General features: G+C 43.7%; 1 protein-coding gene across 1 annotated transcript in view; it reads right to left on the minus strand.

Moving 5' to 3' along the window:
- Nucleotides 1–387: 387 nt before the first annotated feature.
- Nucleotides 388–24233, minus strand: part of LOC139421042 (LIM homeobox transcription factor 1-beta-like) — a 28172-nt gene continuing 4326 nt past the window's right edge. The window contains exons 3-9 of the mRNA XM_071171536.1: nucleotides 23848–24040; nucleotides 4879–5111; nucleotides 4483–4643; nucleotides 4139–4216; nucleotides 3755–3872; nucleotides 3317–3472; nucleotides 388–3222 (exon numbers count right to left, since the gene is read on the minus strand). Of these exons, the coding sequence (XP_071027637.1) occupies nucleotides 3065–3222; nucleotides 3317–3472; nucleotides 3755–3872; nucleotides 4139–4216; nucleotides 4483–4643; nucleotides 4879–5111; nucleotides 23848–24040 (1097 nt within the window). The 3' untranslated portion in view covers nucleotides 388–3064. The remainder of the gene's footprint in view (nucleotides 3223–3316; nucleotides 3473–3754; nucleotides 3873–4138; nucleotides 4217–4482; nucleotides 4644–4878; nucleotides 5112–23847; nucleotides 24041–24233) is intronic.

Genomic DNA, 24233 nt, shown 5'->3' on the forward strand with positions numbered 1-24233 from the left:
ACCCAGCAGTGTTGCACAAACCGGCACGCCTGGCACCGACTACCATACCCCGATCAAAGGCACTTCAATCTTTTGTCTTGCCCATTCACCCTCTGAATGGCACACATACGCAATCCATGTCTCAAGACTTAAACATCCTCCTTTAACCCGTCTCCTCCCCTTCATCTACACCGATTGAAGTGGATTTAACGAGTGACATCAATAAGGGATCATAGGTTTCACCTGGATTCACCTGGTCAGTCTGTGTCATGGAAAGAGCAGGTGTTCATCATGTTTTGTACACTCAGTGTAGAAGGAGAAGCCTTGCATCATCCGCATCACACATACTCAGAATAATGTAGGCATATTTAGTCAGACTCTGAATTGACAGGTTATATTGACGAAACGCGACATTACACTCAAAAAGCACACAATGGAAGAGGTCACAGAACAAAAACTTGGAGCAATATCTTTCAGACAAAATCTAAGATTAAGAATTTCTCATACCTTCCAGAGAAATGTATCACACAATAAATTATATCCACGTAAATACTATACTGTAAAAAATATATATCATCAGTCAATTATGAGAAATCATATAGGAAGTGGACTCCACAAGATGGTCCCAGTGTGGGTATAAGCTATAGGAAAATACTGTCATCAGTGCTATGTTCATAGTAATAATTATTTACATTTTGAAAGTGTGGCACACACAGCTCATGCTACAACATAAATACTTAACCATAAGAGTACAAAATATTGAACAACGTCTATTGTAAGGTGTTTTTCGATCAAAGATAAATTACAGTGATTATACCTATAGTAGTACTGTAGTATTCATTGTAACAACAATAATATTAACACAATTATTTTACATTGGAACACATACTTGTTTATCGTCGCTAGGGCCAGTAGTTTTCCTGACCACGTGACCTGAACAGGAAAAACTCCTGGGCCTAAACATACTTTTTTACTTATGTTTTACACACCAATTAATATTCAACTTCTACATTTTCGTTTAGGGCTTAGCGTTTTTCCAGCCCAGGACAAACTCCTGCACCTTTTAGTGAATACTTCACAGTATTAAAGAAATAGTTACACGAACGCTAGCTTTGGTCCCGGGTGTTACGAATGGCTTGCTGATGCTGAGCTTTCCCAAGCAAACCCCACATAAAACCCTGAACCAGAGCTACATGAAAGCGTTACACTTTACACAACCCTGTTTCCTTTATAAGGTTATCTGAATGACCCTGTTAGTCTACTTTATAGGGGTGTTTCTCAATCCTGGTCCTGTGGACCCAAAAGGGGGGGTACATTTTTGTTTTTGCCTTTTGCACCTGACAACGCACCATCTTGACCACACAGCAGCGCAGAGCTTTCAAGGCCTCCTTCGAGGTGCCCTCCGAACCACGCAGAAAGGTAAGCAGACCAGGCATAACATTGTTTCTTTCTTCTTTCGCTCTCTTTTCAATGTGCATCCTTTTGGGTCCCCAGGGCCAAGATTGAGAAACACTACTCTATTAGGACCCTGATGTTATCTACGGTCTACACATCTCCTTTCACTATGTTGACTAATGTGAACTAATCGGGTTACAGGGATTTGTAAATCATTTCCCGTATAACATTGCTAAAAACCCGAACCGACACACTAACCTGAGAGCAAACTCTAGACCTAAGTTACCTAACCCACATGTTTCACTCAATCCCAAACAAATCGAGCGTGCCACTCTGTACCCTTCAACTCATCTCGACCTCTTATGAAATCTATCTCTCCAATGTTCCTCCAAATCCACCCAGTACCTTTATTCCAGTCATTAATTTAGGCTGAGCTCCCATTCACTTTTTGATTTGACTGAATTGACCCCATCCACGCTATGAACCAGTGGCCAGCTCCAATACAACGCTTTTTGGGTTGAATCATGTTCTGGAGGCAGCTCTGCCCCAAGCCTGCTGTAACCTCTCTGGTATGCGTCTTCACTCTGCTCCTTAACCCTGCTGCCAAGAAGACTCCCTAACCGTGTGGGCACAACAAGCAGGTCAGATCCTGAGCTAATGAATGGAACACTCCCCATTCATTAGCAACCTAATAAGTAACACAGGTTTCTGACTCACAAACACACAGACCTGACAGACCTGGGTTCAAATAGTATTTTCTTTTCTTTGAAATACTTTAGCTGCCCTTGATTTAAGCTTGCCTGGAGCAACGGACCAATGGAATAGTCCCTCTTATATGAAACAAATGAGAGAGTATTTGATCAAGTATGTTGTCAATAGGATTTCACATCTGTCTGCTACAGGGAGGATGTTGGGATCAAGCAACAGAGTGTGGCCGTGTCCGAATACCCATACTTGCGTCCTAAATAGTAGGCCGTTTGAGTATGTGGGAAAAAAAGCTTTATAGTATGTGAAATCTTGAAGATCTAGTATACTTTAAATGCCCGGATTGTCATACTCATTTTGGCTTTTCATCTAAGTAGAATTCGCTGGGCACTATTGAGGAAGATCATCGTCTTTTCACACCCGCGTGTTCAACAACAACTGATTATCAGAATAGGGGATGCTCTCTGCAAAAAAAAAAATGTAAGAACGGCGTGGAACAAGAGCGAACGGCGCATTCGATGACGCCTTCTCAGTATGGATGAGTAGTACTTTGATGTTTGTTGCTTACTGCATACGTTTGTACTAAACCGAACGTTCAAAATAGTATGTAATACGATTAAGTACACAGTATGCAGTTTAAGTAAGTAATGGGCAAGCCAGACTTCGGACACGGCATAAGTCATAGTTGAGATCTTAAATGGCTACCTGGGTCGTGTTTGGTATGGAAAAACGTGTTCTTAGTGGACAAATGAAGGTAGTACCTCCCCGTTTCACTCCCACCGTTTTCCGCCCTACTGAACATGACCCAGGTGTTGACTATTATGCTTTTACTTGGTAAGGTACAATAAGCCCGGTCAGATATGGATATGGACCCAGCTCAAGCATGGTTGGTGTGATGACCTTCTGGGCCTTGTAGGATAACCGGTCATTAGCTGCTTCTCTGAGTGGTGATTGGTGGAGTGAGTCAGGGGTCAAGGGTGAGGGGTCAGGATGTGAAGTAGGAGTTCTGCATGGAGTAGAGGCGGTCGATGGGGTTTCCCACCCGCCCCGCCAGGAGCCCACCGTCTGCCGCTGCCAGAAGACAGTCGCCGAGGTGACTGAGGCTCCCGTCGCTGTCCAGATCGTGGAACACAGTCTCTGAATCTAAAGGGGAAATAGGGTTAGTATGTCTGTCTGTTTGGTCCGTCCATCTCTCTCAGTCTTTTTCCATCTCTCTCCCTCTCCCTCCCTCTCTTACCGTAGGAGTGAAGATGTTCAGAGCCCAGCTGAGGAGGGGTGAGGCCATGGCGGAACGGCTCTCCTCCGTAGATGTTGGGGTCCAGAGCCAGTAGCTGCTGTCGTGGCAACGAAGGGTACGCCAACAGACCGTCCAATCCGTGACCACTCGAACCGTCTGGGAAGAGAGAGACTGAACATTAATCAATCCCTGCATCTCTTCCTCTCGTCCTGCCCCTTTAACTCCAGAGACATTGTTTCACCTGTCTTGAGGTGAGTTTCCTGAAATTTCGCTACTTTGGCAAGCTACTCTGTTAATTGTCACGTTTGTAGCGAAAGACTAATCTTCCTGTGCACGAATGAACAAAAACTGTCAAATTAAGCACTTCTACATCTGCGAGTTAAGTACCAGTTAGCTACAAGGCTTTTGTGAAATCCCTGCTCTATTCCCCCCTCTTACCCTCACTGTCATCGTTGCTCTGTCGGCCCCCCCTGCTCGGCCCTCTCCTGGACCCTCCCAGCTGCTCCTGCTCCTGCTGCTGCTGCTGTTGCTGCTGCCTGCGAGCTATCTTCTTCATCTGCAATGCACAGGACCAACACACTGATAATGGACTCAATGGCGCTATTGCTCTGTCGTTCGTTATAAGGATAGTTCTTCCTTGTGTTATTTGGGTGGACTATCCCTTTAACTGTGCTTTAGCCTTTAAAATAAATGTTTGCATGCAGTTTCAGAGCAATTGCGCCATTAGATTCATGATTAGTGTTATTGGTTGTATTAGTGTCATGGGTGGGTGGGGGGGGGGGGGGGGGGGAGTGGGGATTCAGGACAGGTCAAATATCTCACCTTTGCTCTCTGGTTTTGGAACCACACCTGCACGACTCGAACTGTCAACCCGGTCTCAGCTGCCAGTGTCTCTCTCACCTGAAGATAAGAGAAATTAAGCCATGACACTAAATGGGACTGTGTGTGTATATGTCTGTGTCTGTGTGTGTGTGTGTGTGTGTGTGTGTGTGTGTGTGTGTGTGTGTGTGTGTGTGTGTGTGTGTGTGTGTGTGTGTGTGTGTGTGTGTGTGTGTGTGTGTGCGCGCGCGCGTGTGTGTGTGTGTGTGTGTGTGTGAGAAAGAGAAAGAAAAGTGAAAAAGAGAAGGAACAAAAGAAAGAAACCGTGTTACGCCTGGTCTGCTTACCTTTCTGCAAGGTTTGGAGGACACCTCGAAGGAGGCCTTGAAAGCTCTGCGCTGCTGTGTGGTCAAGATGGTGCGTGGTCGCTTTGACCGTTTGTGGTCCTTCCCTTCGCCGCCCTTCCCCCCTACAGAACCGCCCCCACCATCCTCATCCTCACTCTTCACTGAGGGGTGTGGAGAGAGAAAATAGGATCTTCAATTGACAGACAAATTGGTATCAAATGGTGCCTAGTAGTGAATCCCAATGAAAAAACAAGTCATTAGGTTATCACTGTGTAATTACGTAATCTCCTGCACTTTCTCTATACCGTAGCATAAAGTGCCACCTAGATTTCATCCAGTGATTGTATGGTTTGATTGATTGATTGATTTGTTGGTTGCCCCGTCTTTTCCTGTTACCTGACTCAGTGGGTGTGGGGCTGATGGCAGCCAGCATCTCTCTCTCCTTCTCGTAGTCTCCTCTGCAGAGCAACTGGCCCTCCTTCAGGACAAACTCGTCCCCGCGCTGCAGCCGGCGCTCACACTCACAGCAGCTGAAACAGCCCAGGTGGTACACCTGCCCCAGCACACGCATGATCAGCTCTGAGCGGCCAATCACCTGCAGGCACGCACTGCACTTCCTGACAAACAGCCTATAGGGACAGAGGGGGGAAAGGGTGCGTTCCAGTGTGTAATAGGTCAGGTGTCTTTATTGCAGTCGGGTGTGTTCCATGTTGTCTTTTTTGCAGTCCTGAAGAAGAGTTAGTTTAACGTCACAGTAGGAATACGATAAGGTAATATTCTGAGATGTGCAGAAGACACCGTCTTGACCACACAGCAGCGCAGAGCTTTTAAGGCCTCATTCGAGGTGTCCTTCCAAACCGTCTTTTTTTGAAGTCGGACTGCAGATGATCAGGTCTCACATTGCTTGCAGGAGTGTTGTAATTTCTCACTGACATGATATTAGCAGTCCTCTGAGATGTGCCGAGCGACTGAATTACAGACAACCTGGAACGCACCCAAAGGCAGAGAGACAGACACAAGATTGCCTGAAAGATTAGACCTCATTTGCACCTGTGGAGATTCTCAACCAAACCTGTGTACGGAATATAATTAAATGTCACATCAGCATTTCCCAGAACTTAAAGCTTGAACATCTAACATGTGTTTACTGCAATAACAGTATGTGGTAACGCTTCAGAATGTTGTTCTTCACTGATGACACTTGGGGGCAGTAGTCAACTGATGTGTAGGGAGCCTGCACTGAAGTGTTGGTGGAATCTTGGTCTATTTAACGAGCTGGTCCAGTGTTTTAGCCCATCATGACCTACTATTCACAATTTAGTAGGATTTAAAAGAGAACATGTGAAACAAGCATCGTGCTTGGACAATTTTTTTAACAGTTCACACACTGTCATTCACCGGGCTTTGTTGTCTACTTTCCTTGTGTCTTTTCATCACTCCTCTCGTGTGTGTGTGTGTGTGTGTGTGTGTGTGTGTGTGTGTGTGTGTGTGTGTGTGTGTGTGTGTGTGTGTGTGTGTATGAGCGGATCCTCTCGCGTGTCCCAACCCCTTTCATTTTCTCCCACTCTTCATTCTCTTCTCATCAACATATCAATTCGATTTAAAGGCCCCAAAACTCCTGCTTTTAAATTCCTCTTGAATCCCAGTTGTTTTATCACTCTGCCCCCCATCCCATCTCCCTCCAGTATTTTCTGACAGGATTCCCAATTCTCCCCCCTCCGTCCCTTCTCCTTCGCTCCCTCCCTCTGTAGTTCAGTGAAACTAATAAAGACAGGATTAATTAGATTGTTGTTTAAACAGTGCGATGCCCAGACAGACGCTGTAAACTCATAACCAGGGATTGGCCATAGCATGGGGTTAATCTCTTTCTCTTTTACACACCAAAATACACACACAAACACACACACAGAGACCCCCCCCCCCCCCCAGACACAAACACACACACACTCTCTTTTTTTCTCTGTCTCTCTAGCCTAACCCAACCTATAAACTCACACATATATTTACAGGAAACCCAGGTTACTCATCAGTATACGGTGAGTACTTCCATATACTATATATTTCCACAATATCTATACATATCTAAAACACCCACACGCCTAATCATACGATGGCATATTGACACTGGGGAAATCCCGGGTCTGCAAACAAGACTGCAAACAAGAGGTCTGCTGTGGCAGTGACTTAGCTCATAGAACGAGAGAGACCATCGAAATAAGAGAGAGTGTGAGAGAAAAATATTTATGTTCAGGCAAGAGGCAAGGGATGGCTGGATGAGATGAGAAAGTGACAGGATGACGAGGGACAGAGAGATGGAGGGAAGTTAGAGGGAAAGAAAGGAGAGAAGGAGGAGAAGTGTTAAGGCTCCCTGACTGGGTGAGAGGAAGGTGTTGCTACCCCAAATCTGAAGGGCAGAGAGGGGAAGAGGTGAGAAGAGGAAAGGAGGAGAGGAGAGTGAGCCAGGTCGGCACATTAAAACTCCTAATCTGTGATCTTGTCCTGTCCAAACCACAGCTGCCACGGATAATCTATCTCAATCCATCGGTCTGCCAAAACTAGCTAACACTCCCGAAAATTACCCCAATCACAGCCCGCCACCGTCACACATACTTACTGAACCAAACACACTCCCTTGCCAAACACACTTACGTGCACACACTCACACACACGGACGCACGAGCACACCGATCGAGGAGCACCACTTCACCACTAATCCAGTCACCACCACCATCATCTATTCACATCACACTCCATTGTACCAAGCTGTCTGTCTATAACACACAGAAAGTTCTCTCAAGTGCCTCCTCTTAATTGCCTCATTGCCTACAGCAATTGTAAAATATCTTATCCAATAGCCCCGAAAATGGCAAACCAGTATCTATCGTTTAAATGTGGCAATCTGCTATTTTTTTACTTTAACATTCATGACATATACACATTCATAATTGAAGAATATAAAACTTGTGCCTCATGAGTTTAGTTCAATTGTCTTACCCCATCATTACCCAACTTATAAGATTGTTTTACTGCTTTGTTCATAAACAAAGTACTAAAACAGACACTGTATAGCCTCAAAATATTGTTTAAAACTATACATTTGATCTCATGGATGGTCGGTCTTTACGTCAATAGCTCTGTGTACATTTGAGAGTAGTTACATTTCTCCATCCCTCAGCCGTTTACAAAACCAATGGCAGGGTGACGGCTTTGTTATTGTTTTAACTGCAGATTTCCCCTTTAAATCCCAGTTTTTGTTTTTTAATCCCATTTTATACTGCCAGAATTTACTCAACATAAAGGCGACTTGGGACAACGGTCACCAGACCACAATTCCTCTGCAGTGTTTAAGTCCTGCTTTTTGGTTACTAATCCCATTTCATAGTGCCATATATTGTAGAATTTACTAAACTTGGAAACTGAGGGCAACAGTCACTGAGGGAGGTCTCTAAGTAGATCAGTATAATCCCCCTAATAGAAGTGTAATTCACAATAGACCTACTAGTGGCCCAAATTGCACCATATTCCCTTTATAGTGAACTACTTTTGACCAAGCCCCATAGGGCTCTGGTCAAAAGTAGTGCACTATATAGGGGATATGGTGCCATTTGGGCCGCATCCCCCATAACCCAGAGAGAGGAGAAATGGCTCATGGCTGCTATCAGGATGAATGGCCCCACTTTAGACAAAACACTTTTAAGGCATAATGAAGCCTTCATAAACCCTTTATGAAGCCTATATAGGTATCTCTGAAATGATCACAAGCATTCGTAAGCAAACGGGGTTACTTTTCACCCTGGTTGGCACTTTGACCTCCCCAATTCACAGCACCAATGAGACTGACTGGGTTCGGACCCCAGTCTCTTGCACGGCAGTAGGTTACGATAGTTAACCTACTGAGTTAAAGCCGAGACATTAGCTTGGGGAGCGAATGCAAGTCCTCAGATCTCAGCAAAGACTCTGTTATGCATGTATTATTTGTATGTTGATGTGAACGTGGTGCTGCTTGCTCCTATGTGCGTAAGCATGCATGTTCGGTATGTGTCCATCCATGTGAATGGATTAGTGAAAATGTGCATTGGGTTTTGTATTGTCAGCTATCAGTGGATGTTTGTCTTAGCATATTGGAAATGTAAGTTTAGGTGAGGTTGTGGGTATGGGATCTTTACAGTGAATCTGGATGTTACAATCTTAGTATGGCTTTAGTATAATTTTATTTTGGTGTGTATGTGTGAGCATGAGCGTGTGTGTGTGTGAGTGTGTGTGTGTGTGTGTGTGAGCGTGTGTGTGTGTGTGTGTGTGTGTGTGTGTGTATGAGCGGATATTGCACTGTGAAGCAGGATGGCTCAGAGCCAGGGTTCGGTAATCACATCATCTCCTTTTATTAAATCTCCCTGCACTGCTCCTGTGTTATTAAAATTTCCCAGCATTCCCCACGATACCGCTCCCTCCGCCACCACCACAAACACGCAAACACACACACTGGCACGCACACAAACATGCTCACGTCCACACGCACACACACACACACACGCTCGTAACTCTCACACACACACACACACACACACACACACACACACACACACACACACAAAGATGTACGCATTCAAAAACAGGAGGCCTAGTTTAGTAGGGGTGTGGCTTTCAGATAGTTCTTTTTGGCCACCCATGAGAGTCAATGTCATTCCTGTTAATCTGTTCTGTTGTATAGTTATCACGTTTAGCTTCAATGAAGCTTACAGAAGTGTATGAGTTCCCTAAAAGCTTATGTAAATCCCACTGGTGGGATGCAATAAGGTGATATACCTTATTATAATTAAGCAATAAGGCCCGAGGAGAGTGTGGTATATGACCAGTATACCATGGCTAAGGGCTGTTCTTATGCATGACGCAACGTGGTACATTATATACAAAAGTATGTGGACACCCCTTCAAATTAGTTTGGCTATTTGAGCCACACGCATTGCTGACAGGTGTATAAAATTGAGCACACAGCCATGTATTCTCCATAGACAACCATTGGCAGTAGAATGGCCTTACTGAAGAACTTTAATATGGCACCGTTCTAGGATGCCACCTTTCCAATAAGTCAGTTCGTCAAATTTCTGCCCTGCTAGAACTGCCCCCGTTCAACTGTAGGTGCTGTTATCAGGAAGTGGAAACATCTAGGAGCAACAACGGCTCAGCCACAAAATGGTAAGCCACATAAGCTCACAGAACGGGAACGCCACTTGCTGAAGCACGTAGTTTGCAAAAATTGTCTGTCCTCGGTTGCAACACTCACTACCGAGTTCCAAACTGTCTCTGGAAGCAACGTCAGCACAAGAACTGTTCACCGGGAGTTTCATGAAATGGGTTTCCATGGCCAAGCAGCCACACACAAGTCTAAGATCACCATGCACAATGTTAAGCGTCGGCTGGAGTGGTGTAAAGCCCGACGCCATTGGACTCTGGAGCAGTGGAAACGTGTTCTCTGGAGGAATGAATCACGCTTCACCATCTGGCAGTCCAACGGACGAATCTGTGTTTGGCGGATGCCAGGAGAACACTATCTGCCCCAATGCATAGAGCCAACTGTAAAGTTTGATGGAGGAGGAATAATGGTCTGGAGCTGTTTTTCATGGTTCGGTTTACGCCCTTTAGTTCCAGTGAAGGGAAATCTTAATGATACAGCATACAATGATATTCTAAACAATTAAGTTTGGGGAAGGCCCTTTCCTGTTTCAGCATGACAATGCCCCTGTGCACAAAGCGAGGTCCATACAGAAATGGTTTGTAGAGATCGATGTGGAAGAACCTGACTGGCCTGCACAGAGCCCAGACCTCAATCCCATCAAACACCTTTGAGATGAATTGGAACGCTGACTGCGAGCCAGATCTAAGTGTCCCTGCAGCAGTGATCCAACATCTAGTGGAAACCCTTCCCGGACGAGTGGAGGCCGTTATAGCAGCAAAGAAGGGGACCAACTCCATATTAATGCCCAGGATTTTGGAATGAGCAGTTAGACGAGCAGGTGTTCACATACTTTTGGTCATGTAGTGTATATTGGCCATAAATCACAAACCCCCGAGCAGTGGTGGAAAAAGTACCCAATTGTCATACTTGAGTAAAAGTACACACCCCTTAATAAAAACGTACTCAAGTAAAAGTGAAAGTCACCCAGTAAAATGATTTGTTTCTAAATATACTTAAATATAAAAAAAAATGTAATTGCTAAAAGTAAAAGTACAAATCATTTCAAATTCCTTATATTAAGCAAAGCAGATGGCACCATTTTCTTGTTTTTTGAAAATTCACGTATAGCCAGGGGTACACTCCAACACTCAGACATCATTTAAAAACAATGCATTTATATTTAGTGAGTCTGCCAGATCAGAGGCAGTAGGGATGACTACGTGTTCTCTTGATAAGTGCGTGAATTGGACCATTTTCCTGACCTGCTAAGCATTCATCGTGTAACAAGTACTTTCGGGTGTCAGGGAAAATGTATGGAGTAGAAAGTACATTAGTTGTCAAAAATATAAATAGCAAAGTAAAGATACCCCCCAAAAATATTTAAGTTGTACTTTAAAGTACTTTACACCACTGCCCCCAAGGTACCTTATTGCTATTATAAACTGGTTACCAACGTAATTAGAGCAGTAACAATAACTGTTCTGTCATACCCGTGGTACACTTAAGGAATACGGCCCGAGGGGGTGTGGTATATGGCCAATATACCACGCCTAAGGGCTGTTCTTAACCACAACACAACGTGGAGTGCCTGGATACAGCCCTTAGCCATGGTATATTGTCAATATACCACAAACCCCCTAGGTGCCTTATTGCCATTATAAACCGGTTACCAACGTAATTAAAGCAGTAAAAAATGTTTTGTCAGACCCTATATCTGATATACCACGGCTGTCAGCCAATCAGCATTCAGAGCTCCGACCATCCCAGTTTATAATACAGTATGTAATAAATTATCTTCATATTATAGATTGAAGAATGTGTCAAATGCAAAAACAAAATAACAGGTAGACAAATCAAATCTATCTGAAAATAATTGAAGGATTACATTTAAAACAGACCCAGCTGCTAGGTCCACTCAGAAGGAGAGTAAAAAATACCCAACTGATAGTTAAATTAACCAATGTTTGGGTAATCCCAACAACCCAAAAACAACTGGCTGGGTCAAAATAACCCAGCATGTGTCCTGTCCAATATTTACCCAGTGCTAGGTTACCAAATAATCCAAATTGGGTTGTTTTTAACCCAGCATTTCTTGGAGTGTATGCGTCTCAGAAACGGTACATCACAGAACAGTGATATACAAACAGAAACAACTTGCAATCACACACACATATGCAGATGGAAGCCATTTCCTTCAAAGCCTATGTGTACTTATAGACAACGTGCATCAGACAGTCTTATTTGATTTCCAAACATTTTGAGCTATACGGTATGAATGACCCTCTGATTAGTATAAAATACAATATCAAGGTTTATTGCTAATGATTAGCAGACCAGTCTCTCCGTACACTTTTCTTTTCTCAACTATTTACACTGTTCCTGATAATACTTGAGATACTCCATTCTCCACATCTGATCTCGACTGAAAGATTTGACCCTTTAATGACAGCTCAGATATGGCATAACATGACCACATGGAACATACCTGCAAAGAGTAACGACTGAAAACTGTGCAGAACACTGTGCTTGATGCTTGGGAGAGTGTGAGAGGAATGTGTGGATGTGTGCGAGGATATGGATGAGTCTCTGTGTGTGTGTGTGTGTGTGTGTGTGTGTGTGTGTGTGTGTGTGTGTGTGTGTGTGTGTGTGTGTGTGTGTGTGTGTGTGTGTGTGTGTGTGTGTGTGTGTGTGTGTGTGTGTGTGTGTGTGTGTGTGTGTGTGTGTGTGTGTGTGTGTGTTTAGATAAAACAGCTAATCCCCAGGCCACCAGAACGCAATATCCTGTCTGGCGGTTTCTCATTTCCTGTCTCTCTCTGGCGGAGCGGGGTGCAAGGGGGAGGGAGCAGGGGGAGGGGAGGGGACCCGTTGCCCCAGAAACAGGAGATACAGCCCCCCGATTTGAGAATGTTGACACCGCTCTCTCTCTAGCTCTCTCTGTCTCTCTCCCTCCCTCCCTCTCTCGGGTCCACCCCCCCATCTTTCCTTTTCTCGCTCTTCTTTTATTATCTCAGATTTAATAACGGCGAGGCGAGCAGCTTGTTCTTCCATGAAACATTTATTAGCTGTCTGTAATGAAATTGTTGTGGGGGAGGCCAGATGATTGGGGCTCATCGGGCATTATGCAAAAACCGTGGCAATATTACTAGGGGGTGACACAGACACACCTCACCTTCCTGCTCTTCTGTCTTCTCCTCCATGGCTTTCATCTTCTCCTAAATCTCCCTCTTTTTATTTTATCCCATGCTCGCCCCCGATCTGCAATTTATCTTCTCTATCAACTTTCTCCAACTTCTTCTCGTTTTCAGTCACCTCTCTGTTCTCTTTCTGTCCTTCCTCTCTGCATAGCTTTGACACAACGCATGCCTTGATATAAATCACTGTAAGGTTCTGTCTCTCCATCTCTATTCTCTTCCTACCTCTTCTCTCTCTTTCTCCTGCATCACCTGTTGACCTGAGCTGGGAGGGGACGTGAGAACCCTTACTGTGTGTCTGGTGGAACAGAAGGACTGTCTGAAATAGAACCATTTTGCCTATATATAGAGGCACTACTTTTTACCAGACTGGCAACCCGTTCCCTATATGGAGCACTATAGTGAAATACTTTAAATTACATTTAATGTCATTTCAGATAGAGACAAGATATTGCGTTAAAAACCACAATACTACTCCTCAAACTGTATATGGAGTACTAAACGTGGCTCTGTCTGTCTGTCTGTCTGTCTGTCTGTCTGTCTGTCTGTCTGACCATACCCCTTGTGGACGACTGTGTATGAGCCAAGAGCAACAACATATCCCTAACACACTCCTACACTCCCTCAGACTGAACTATAGTGAGTGCAAACACATGGGATGAATTCCGAACAATTCTACAAATAATTCTTCAGAATGGATATCATTGGCTGCAATAGGCTATGCTTCGGTTCTGACTGTGTGCCGCATTGTACAGTAGGCTTCTACACCTGCATTGCTTGCTGTTTGTGGTTTTAGGCTGGGTTTCTGTACAGTACTTTGAGATATCAGCTGATGTAAGAAGGGTTACACAAATACATTTGATTTGGTTTGATTTAGGCTTGCTGCAGTTGTGTTGATTAATCAGCTGTGTGGGTTTTGGCACATCTTTTTTAGCAGTATATATATGTTTTAGCAGTATGGGGCAGAATGTCTTATGATTGATTTAACCCATTCTTTCCACTGTGCACACTAACTAACTATCCATCTCCTAGCACAGTTATACTGTATATTATGGTATATACAGAATATAACTATATACAGGTACTGTGCATATATAGTTCTTCTCTTAGGCTTGTCATCACTGGAGTGGCTGAGTACATTTGGTAATTAGCGCTGTGTCCAATCAACCCCCTCCCTCCACCCCACCTTCCCTCTCCTCCCGTCCTGAGACACAAAGAGGCGCTGAGCGGAGAGACGATTAAGAGAAAACGAGGGATAAACGGAGAGATAAACTGATTGGTGTCATCACTGCTATCAATCTCAACAAGCGGGAAATGAGGTTTGGAATTGAGAAATATTATTACAAACCAGACAGTGATGAACGAGGTAATGGAGAGAGGGGGAGCGAGAGAGGGAGGCGGGAGGAGCGTGAGGGGGACGGGTGGGAGAGATGCTGTATCTGTGTGGAAGACCTATGGTTTCTCTGTTCTCTATCCCAGCATAGTACAACAGGGATTCCACATAGAACCACGTAAGATGAGAAGGTGGGCTTCTGGCCTGGCAGTTTGAGAGATTGTTTGGTCAGTGAACATTGGACTTGGCTGTGACTCTTGGGGCCTCCGCTCCCGTGTGACTGTGGGAGTCTCCCCTCTCCCCTGCTCCAGACAGGGTCTCCATGTCCCCCACCCCACAGAGTGATCTATTAGAGCCAGCATTGCAGGGCCAGAGGGTCGGCTCTAGCAGTTACCGGCAATACCACCTTGGGTGCAGATGCCTGTGTGAGTGTGGAATCGATTCCCAGCCCCGGCATACTTTCCACACAAACCTCTCACTATCATTTCCGGTCTCTCCCTCTACAATGTCTCTACTACTAAAACAATCTATGATGTTTTACCACCAGCTATCGTGATACAGAGATGTCCACTGTAGTGTCCTACATGTTGATATCCACTCCATGTGTGTGTGCAGTAGGAGCAGGCTATGTGCTGCTTGGTGGTGGTGTTGGTGGGAGGGGGTAGGCCTCCCACTCCAGACTGATATTGAACCTGGGCTCCAGGCTCCTCCAGGCTCTAGTCACCCGCCGGGCCCCCAGGGCGCAGGGCCTTTATTGGTCTGAGACCTGGGTCAGCCTAGAGACTCTACTCTCTGTCACTCTGTGGGAAGTGTGTGTGGAGTGTGTATGCGTGTGTGTGTGTATCAGAGTGTGAGGGGGATACTGGAGAGTCTATATGGGCAGCGGTCTCTTGGAAATTGTTTGCAGTAAACACACACACCTCTCGCCTAAGAAAAAAGACAAATATGAAAATATTTGAAAACAATGGCTAGACAGAGATACTGTAGCGGGAAGAAGCAAACATCTGGGCACAGCAGAGTAGAACTATGCTCCTCACGTAATGAGTAAACCTAACCCTAGCTTCAACCACTACCCTTACCCTAGCTTCAAGTCCACATCCCAGTTCAACCATAACCCTAACCCTAAATCCAGTTCCAACCATAATCTCCCAACTCCGAATTCACAACTTAACCCCTGATTAGCTCCCCAAGCCAATACCTAGGCTTAGCTCAGCAGGCTAACACAGTCTTAGAACTAACACAGGAGACCTGGGTTTAGGAGACCCAGTCGGTCACTACAAGGTCAATATGAGAGTGCTACGGGAATGATACAGTAAGGGCTCGATTCAATCAGATCGACTTTAGCCCGCGATAACCAACTTCTGCATAGCGGTATATTGTTTCATTTAGGCGATGTCGGAGGTGAAACTGCGTTGGAACTGTCCAATCAGAAGCGGCATCCCGTGTTATACCCATCTCAGACATGCAAATCGCATTTGTATAAACTGATTGAATCTATGCTTAATCTTGGAACTCTAGGGGCAGTATTTTCATTTTTGGAAAAAAAACGTTCCCATTTTAAATGGGATATTTTGTCAGGAAAAGATGCTAAAATATGCATATAATTGACAGCTTTCGATAGAAAACTGTAAAGATATTGTCTGTGAGTATAACAGAACTGATGTTGCAAGCGAAAGCCTGAGAAAAATCCAATCCGGAAGTGCCCCAGGTTTTGAAAGCGCTGCGTTCCAATGACTCCCTATTTGGCTGTGAATGTACCATCAATGAGCTTACGCTTTCTACGTATTCCCCAATGTGTCTACAGCATTGTGACGTAGTTTTACGCATTTCTGTTGAAGAATAGCCGTAGGTGAGCACATTGCGTAAGTGGTCACATGGTGGCTCCGAGAGAGATTCTCGCGTAAAGTACAGAGGTAGCCATTACTCCAATCGGTCCTAGAGAAAAACGAATTGTCCCGACGGATATATTATCTAATAGATATTAGAAAAACACCTTGAGGATGGATTCTAATTCGGCGTTGTGGTGACCGCAATTTCCGGGCGATTTCTCAGCCAAATGTGAAGAACAAACGGAGCTGTTTCGCCTACAAAAATAATATTTTGGGAAAAAATGAACTTTGGCTATCTACCTGGGAGTCTCGTGGGTGAAAACATCCGAAGTTCATCAAAGGTAAACAATTTAATTTGATTGCTTTTCTGATTTCCGTGACAAGGTTGCCTGCTGCTAGCAAGGCATAATGCTATGCTAGGCTATTATAAACTTACACAAATGCTTGTCTAGCGTTGGCTGTAAAGCATATTTTGAAAATCTGAGATGACAGGGTGATTAACAAAAGGCTAAGCTGTGTCTCAATATATTTCATTTGGGATTTTCATGAATATGAATATTTTCTAGGGATATTTATGCTAATTAGTTTCAGGCGATGATTACGCTCCCGGATCCGGGATGGGTAGTATAAAGAGGTTTTAAGTAAGAGATAATTTGCAATAACGTACAGCAGATAAAATAGCTCAAACCAAAAGCCCAAACATCAGCACACACATACAATTCCAGACCGCAAAGGGTTACAGCAAAGAAACAGATCTCAAGCTTTCCACTATTTCTGCTAAATTCTTAGACACACAAACACACACTCAACCCAAATTCTCATACACACTCCTCCCGTACATCATACAGTACACACACCTGCTCACGGTTGAGGGGGAGCCGGGGAGTGGGGTGTGTGTGTGTGTGTGTGTGTGTGTGTGTGTGTGTGTGTGTGTGTGTGTGTGTGTGTGTGTGTGAGAGAGAGGTGCTGATGGAGTGACTGCAGGGAACACAAGGAGACATTGTTACTAATCTTCTGAAGGTCACCAGTAAAGACGTGTGCCAAGTCTCTCACAGAGACAGACATATACTGTACTCACACTATATAGAGAGAGACTCATGATATACCCACTATATTGTGAGGCAGGTAGCCTAGTGGTTAGAGCGTTGGGCCAGTAACCGAAAGGTTGCTGGATCGATTCATCGAGCTGACAAGGTAAAAATCTGTCGTTCTGCCCCTGAACAAGGCAGTTAACCCACTGTTCCCCGGTAGGCCATCATTGGAAATAAGAATTTGTTCTTAACTGACTTGCCTAGTTAAATAAAGGTTGCATTTTAAAAAATATAGAGAGAGAGACTCAACATATACACACTATACAGAGAGAGAATCAACATATACGGTGCCTTGCAAAAGTATTCATCCCCTTTGGCGTTTTTCCTATTTTGTTGCATTACAACCTGTAATTTAAATGGATTTTTATTTGGATTTCATGCAATGGACATACACAAATGTGACTTCCCTCCCACTTTGTCTGCCGAATTATTTCTCTTTGCTCTTGTTTTCCTTAATAGGATGTTGGTGGGTGGAGGGGAGAGAGGGGGGGGGGGGGGGGGGTTGTCAGCAAAATGGGACACACCTGGGCTCGGGTGTGTCCCAGGATAAATACACCTTTTCCCCATTCATTGGGGAGACTCTCCATGCAGACACATAGATTTTGGTTGTGGCATTTTTGTGGCCAGTTTGTTTGTTATGGCACCGTTCATTATCACATTTATGCATGCAAACACTCACTTACACTACTGACTACACACACCATGTTAATTGTTTTTAGTTTACTTTAGTTAATAAATATGTTTTGTTATTTCTTATCTCCACTTTGTCTCCCTTTTTATTATGAACTTTGACCCGGTTCGTGACGTGTGGAGGCTCGTCCGGGATCATATGGTTGATTCCTAGACATTTTGGCGTGTAGCACTTTGTTGCATTATGAAGGAATAACACTAGTGTCGTTGGGCTTACTAGTATGTGTGTGTTCGGGAGACAATGTGGAGTTAATGTTTGAAAACTCTGTAGGTGATTTTGTTTGCATCTTTTGATTACAGCTTTTGAGTTGTAATGTTTAGTGCCCAGTATTGGCTGCCTTTGTTTGGATAACTTGCCACTGCGGTGGCTAGTTGGTTGTGTGCTGCGTTGGCTAGTATATTGGTTAGTTTCCAGGCCCCTGCCCAGGCTGGAGACTCTTACTCTACTCCCTGTTGGGACATCGGTCTGAGGCGAGTACAATCGGCTATGTACCTCAGTGGGAAATTTGGGTTAGGGTTGTGAAACTTGCTACCCAGAACTATAGCCTTTTTTTCCCCCCGTTAGGCTTGGCGACGTGTTTCACTTTGGAATACGTTAGGCATGGTTATTTTGTTTATTTTTGTGTGGTGTCCGTGGACTGAGCAGTTGTCTCTGGGGCACATCTATGGCTTGGGGGGAATCTGCCAACTTGCTTCTTTTTTTCCCCCAAGTGGGCTACAGTGCGTAATTACCCACCACAAATCCGCAAAAAGACTAAGGTGGAGTTATTGTAGGTTTTGGGGAAGCTCCATATGTATCTCATCTCTCTTCTGTGGTGCCCATTGTGATTGTCATTTTTCTTCTAGTGGTCCGGCCTGCTCAGCAGGGGGGGGAAGAGCTAGATTTTTTTTTTGTATTTACTTGTGACTATGGTGTCTAACGTAGACTTGTTCATTTGCTTTCCATCAGAGGAACTGTTAAAATGATGTACTAAAGAACAGCTGTTGCAGATCGCTGAACACTCCAAGATTGAAATGAGTGAAAAAACGTCTAAAATTATGTTGGTGTTGCCAAAATTTAATGAGAAGGACCCTGAGATGTTCTTTTCGTTTGAGCTTGTTGTGGGTGTGCTCTTGTGCGCCCTGTTCCTGAATGTCTACGTGACAGACCATTGTTTGGGATTGTCCTTTTCTGTCGCTCCTGTCTGTTCCCTCCTGGTCTCGTTTTCTTCTTTCCTCTTAAACGTTGCGTCCTGTGTGCAAAGGTTGCTGGGGAAAGTGAAAGTGTGAACACGTACCCCCTCGTCAATTTGGGACGCAGAGGCTGGGTCAATTTGGGACGCAGAGGCTGGTATGGTTTTCCGGGGTCCTTGTTGGTCCTCGGTTTTATGGGACAGGGGTGTGACGACCCTCCCACTCTGCCGAATTCTTTCTCTTTGCTCTTGTTTTCCTTAATAGGATGTCGGTGGGAGGAGCCGGGGGGGGGTCGTCGGCGAAATGGGACACACCTGGGCTCGGGTGTCCCAGGATAAATACACCTCTTCCCCAATCATTTGGGAGACTCTCCATGCAGACACTTATAGATTTTGGTTGTGGCATTTTTGTGGCCGTTTGTTTGCTTTGGCACCTTTCAACACCCTTCATTATCATATTTATGCGCGCAAACACTCGCTTACACTACTGATAACTGACTACACAAACCATTGTTCATTGTCTTTAGTTTACTTCAGTTAATAAATATATTGTTATTCCTTATCTCCACTTTGTCTCCTTTTTTGTTACGAACTTCGAGCTGGTTCGATGAGAAATTACTTTTTTTAATCCAAAAATCTAAATTTTTACTGAAAAGTGGTGCGTGCATATGTATTCACCCCTTTGCTATGAAGCCCCTAAATAAGATCTGGTGCAACCAATTACCTTCAGAAGTCATATAATTAGTTAAATAAAGTCCACCTGTGTGCAATCTAAGTGTCACACGATCTGTCACATGATCTCAGTATACAGTTGAAGTCGGATGTTTACATACACCTTAGCCAAACACACCTAAACACCAGTTTTTTCACAATTCCTGACAAAATTCCCTGTCTTAGGTCAGTTAGGATCACCACTTTATTTTAAGAATGGGAAGTGTCAGAATAAGAGATTAATTTCAGTTTTTATTTCTTTCATCACATTCTCAGTGGGTCAAAAGTGTACATACACTCAATTAGCATTTGGTAGCATTGCCATTAAATTGATTAACTTGGGTCAAACATTTCGGGTAGCCTTCCTAAGTCACTTCCACAACCTAAGTGACTTAGAAATGTCCTTGTTTTTGAAAGAAAAACATTTTTTTGTCCATTAAAATAACATGAAATTGATCAGAAATACAGTGTAGACATTGTTAATGTTTTAAATGTCTATTGTAGGTGGAAACTAATTTTATGGAATATTTACACAGGCGTACAGAGACCCATTATCAGCAACCATCACTCCTGTGTTCCAATGGCACGTTGTGTTAGCTAATTGAAGTTGATCATTTTAAAAAGCTAATTGATCATTAGAAAACCATTTTGCAATTATGTTAGCACAGGTGGAAACTGTTGTTCTGATTAAAGAAGCAATAAAACAGGCCTCTTTTTTTTTTAGATTAGTTGAATATCTGGAGCATGCTCGTGGGTTTGATTACAGGCTCAAAATGGCCAGAAACAAAGACCTTTCTTCTGAAACTCGTCAGTGTCACGCTCTGACTTTAGATATCTCTATTTTCTATATATTTTGGTTAGGTGAGGGTGTGACTAGTGTGGGTACTCTATGTTTTTTGTATGTCTAGGGTTTTTTTGTATGTCTAGGGTTTTTTGTATGTCTAGGGGTTTTGTATGTCTATGTTGGCCTGATATGGTTCCCAATCAGAGACAGCTGTTTATCATTGTCTCTGATTGGGGATCATATTTAGGCAGGCCTTTTCCCCCACTTTCTGGTGTGGGATCTTGTCTATGTGTAGTTGCCTGTCAGCACTATATTGTATAGCTTCAAGTTTCGATTGTTATTTTGTTAGTCTGTTCGGTGTTCCTTCTTTTAATAAAGAGAATGTACGCATACTACGCTGCGCCTTGGTTCACTCCTTCATACGACGATCATGACAGTCAGTCTATTCTTGTTCTGAGAAATGAGGGCTATTCCATGCGAGAAAGCGTTAAAACTGAAGATCTCGTACAATGCTGTGTACTACTCCCTTCACAGAACAGCTTCAAATGGTCTCTAACCAGAATAGAAAGAGGAGTGGGAGGCCCAGGTGTGCAACTGAGCAAGAGGACAAGTTCATTAGAGTGTCTAGTTTGAGAAACAGATGCCTCACAAGTCCTCAACTGGCAGCTTCATTAAATAGTACCCGCAAGGTCAACAATGAAGTGGCGACTCCAGGATGCTGGCCTTCTAGGCAGAGTTTCTCTGTCCAGTGTCTGTTCTTTTTCCCATCTTAATCTTTTATTGGCCAGTCTGAGATATGGCTTTTTCTTTGCAACTCTTCAATTCACACCCCTTGACTCTTTCAACATTTTGTTGTGTTACAGTCTGCATTTAAAATGAATGATTAAATGTAGATGTGTCCCTGGCCTACACACAATACCCCATAATGTCAAAGGGAATTATGTTTTTAGACAATTTTACAAATAAAAAAAAAACGTAAAGCTGAAATGTCTTAAGTCAATAAGTTTTCAACCCCTTTGTTATGGCAAGCCTAAATAAGTTCAGGAGTAAAAATGTGCTGAACAAGTCACATAAGATACATGGACTCATTCTGTGTGCAATAATAGTGTTTAACATGATTTTTGAATGACTACCTCATCTCTGTACCCCACACATACAATTATCTGTAAGGTCAATCAGCCAAGCAATGCATTTCAAACACAGATTCAACCACAAAGACCTGGGAGGTTTTCCAATGCCTCGCAAAGAAGGGCACCTATTGGTAGGGGATTTTTTTTAAATGCATATATTGAATATCCCTTTGAGCATGGTGAAGTTATTAATTGCACTTTGGATAGTATACACCCAGTCACTACAAAGATACAGGCGTTTTTCCTAACTCAGTTGCCAAAGAGGAAGGAAACCGCTCAGGGATTTCACCATGAGGCTAATGATAACTTTAAAACAGATACAGAGTATAGTGGCTTTGATAGGAGAAAACTGAGGACATATCAACAACATTGTAGTTACTCCACAATATTAACCTAACTGACATAGTCAAAAGAAGGAAGCTTGTACAGAATAAAAAAAGACTAAAAAAATGCATCCTGTTTGCAACAAGGCACTAAATTAATACCGCAAAAAATGTGGCAAAGAAATTGACTTTGTGTCTTGAATCCATAGCATTATGTTTGGGGAAAATCCAACACAACACATCACTGAGTACCACTCTTCACATTTTCAAGCATGTTGGTGGCTGCATTATGTTATGGGTATGCTCGTCATCGGCAAGGACTTGGGAGTTTTTTAGGATAAAAATAAATGGAATAGAGCTAAGCAGAGGCAAAATCCTAGAGGAAAACCTGGTTCAGTCTGCTTTCCAACAGACACCAGGATATTATTTCACCTTTCAGCATGACAATAACCTAAAACACAATGCCAAATATAGTTGCTTACCATGACAACTTTGAATGTTCCTGAGTGGCAAATCTATGGCAACACAGAGCTTGAAGAATTTCAAAAAAAATAATGTGCAAATATTGTGCAATCCAGGTGTGCAAAGCTCTTCAAGACTTACCACAGAAAGACAGCTGTAATCGCTGCCAAAGGTGATTCTAACATGCATTGACTCAGGGGTTGAATACTTATGTAATCAAGATACACTTGTGTGTTTTTTCATGAATGTTTCACAAATATTATAATTTTTCTTCCACCTTGACATTAGAGTATTTTGTGGAGATCATTGACAATTAAATCCATTTTAATCCCACTTTATAACACAACAAAATGTGGGAAAAGTAATGTGTTATGATTACTTTCTGAAGGCACTGTAGTTTCAGACACTTTTAGAGGGACTGAGACAGTGAACTCATCAACTCAACACCATTTCATATCTGTCGCACTCCAATTCCCCCTACTAACACCTCACCCAAATTACCCTGTAACGGTACACACACTCGTCTTAGTTTTCAAGTTAGGAATTATTAACATAATTTCCAAAGACGCAGCAACTGAGAGAACTTCTCTACTACTCTCTCTCACTTTCTCTTCATATCCTCTGTCTCCACTCTATATCCCTCTTCACCTATCCCTCTGTCTCTCCTCTCCCTTCTCTCCTCCCTATCCTCTCTCCCCTCCAACTTTCCCTCCCTTTTTTCCCCTCTCTCCTCCAGATGTCTGCTACAGTGGGAGAGTCTGTGCGGCTGGACGTCGTCTGACACTTTTCACAACAATGATAACGACCTGCAGGCTACGTCCTTCAGCCGTCCGTCCCTGGTGATCTCACACACACACACACACACACACACACACACACACACACACACACACACACACACACACACACACACACACACACACACACACACACACACACACACACACACACACACACACACACACACACACACACACACACACAGACTGACAAACAGACCCCCAGACAGATAAAAAGTCCCAGTCATATTTATCAGAGAGGAAAGTGGAGCTAGCTTAAATTCTCACTAATAGAAATTCAGTGTTTCATGTATATACCCTCCAAATATTCAGGGACTAGTGTCTGCAGGTTTTTGTTTTTTTCCTTTCAATTAAGACCTAGGCAACCAGGTGAGGGGAGCTCTTTACTAATGTAACCTTAATTCATCAATTAAGTGCAAGTGAGGAGCAAAAACCCGCAGACACTCAGCCCTCCATAGGATGAGTTTGACACATTTTACATCTGTTCTGTCACATATTCCATATAGACCAGTTCCTATAAGACCCTAAATAATTTCACACGTTTGTTCTATCTCACCACCAGCACACCTGATTCAGGAGGGGCACAAGGACTAGGTGACAAAACTCTGATTAAGACAATGCCAACACTAAGGTTTGTGTGTCTTTTGGGATTTTAGTAGTATTGACGTTCTCTTACTTTTCGTAGTCATGCTTGCAATAGAGCAGACGGTCTCTGCAGTAGCATGTCCCATTGAGTGCGCTCAGACACACCGCACACTTGACGCAGGTCTCGTGCCACGAGCGCTCGTTGACACGCAGCAGGAAGCGGTCGGCAATGGGCGACTCACACCCCGCACACACCTCGCCCCCTCCGCCCCTGTGTTCTGAACCTGAGGGGAGAGGGGGACACAGGAGAAAGGGGATACCTAGTCAGTTGCACAACTGAATGCATTCTACCGAAATATTGCTTCCACATTTAACCCAACCCATCTGAATCAGCGAGGTTCGGGGGCTGCCTTAATCGAAGTCCACATCATCGGAGGGTATAGTGTGTGTGTGTGTGTGTGTGTGTGTGTGTGTGTT

Source organism: Oncorhynchus clarkii, chromosome 12 (assembly GCF_045791955.1).
Source record: "Oncorhynchus clarkii lewisi isolate Uvic-CL-2024 chromosome 12, UVic_Ocla_1.0, whole genome shotgun sequence".
NCBI classification, from domain to species: Eukaryota; Metazoa; Chordata; class Actinopteri; order Salmoniformes; family Salmonidae; genus Oncorhynchus; species Oncorhynchus clarkii.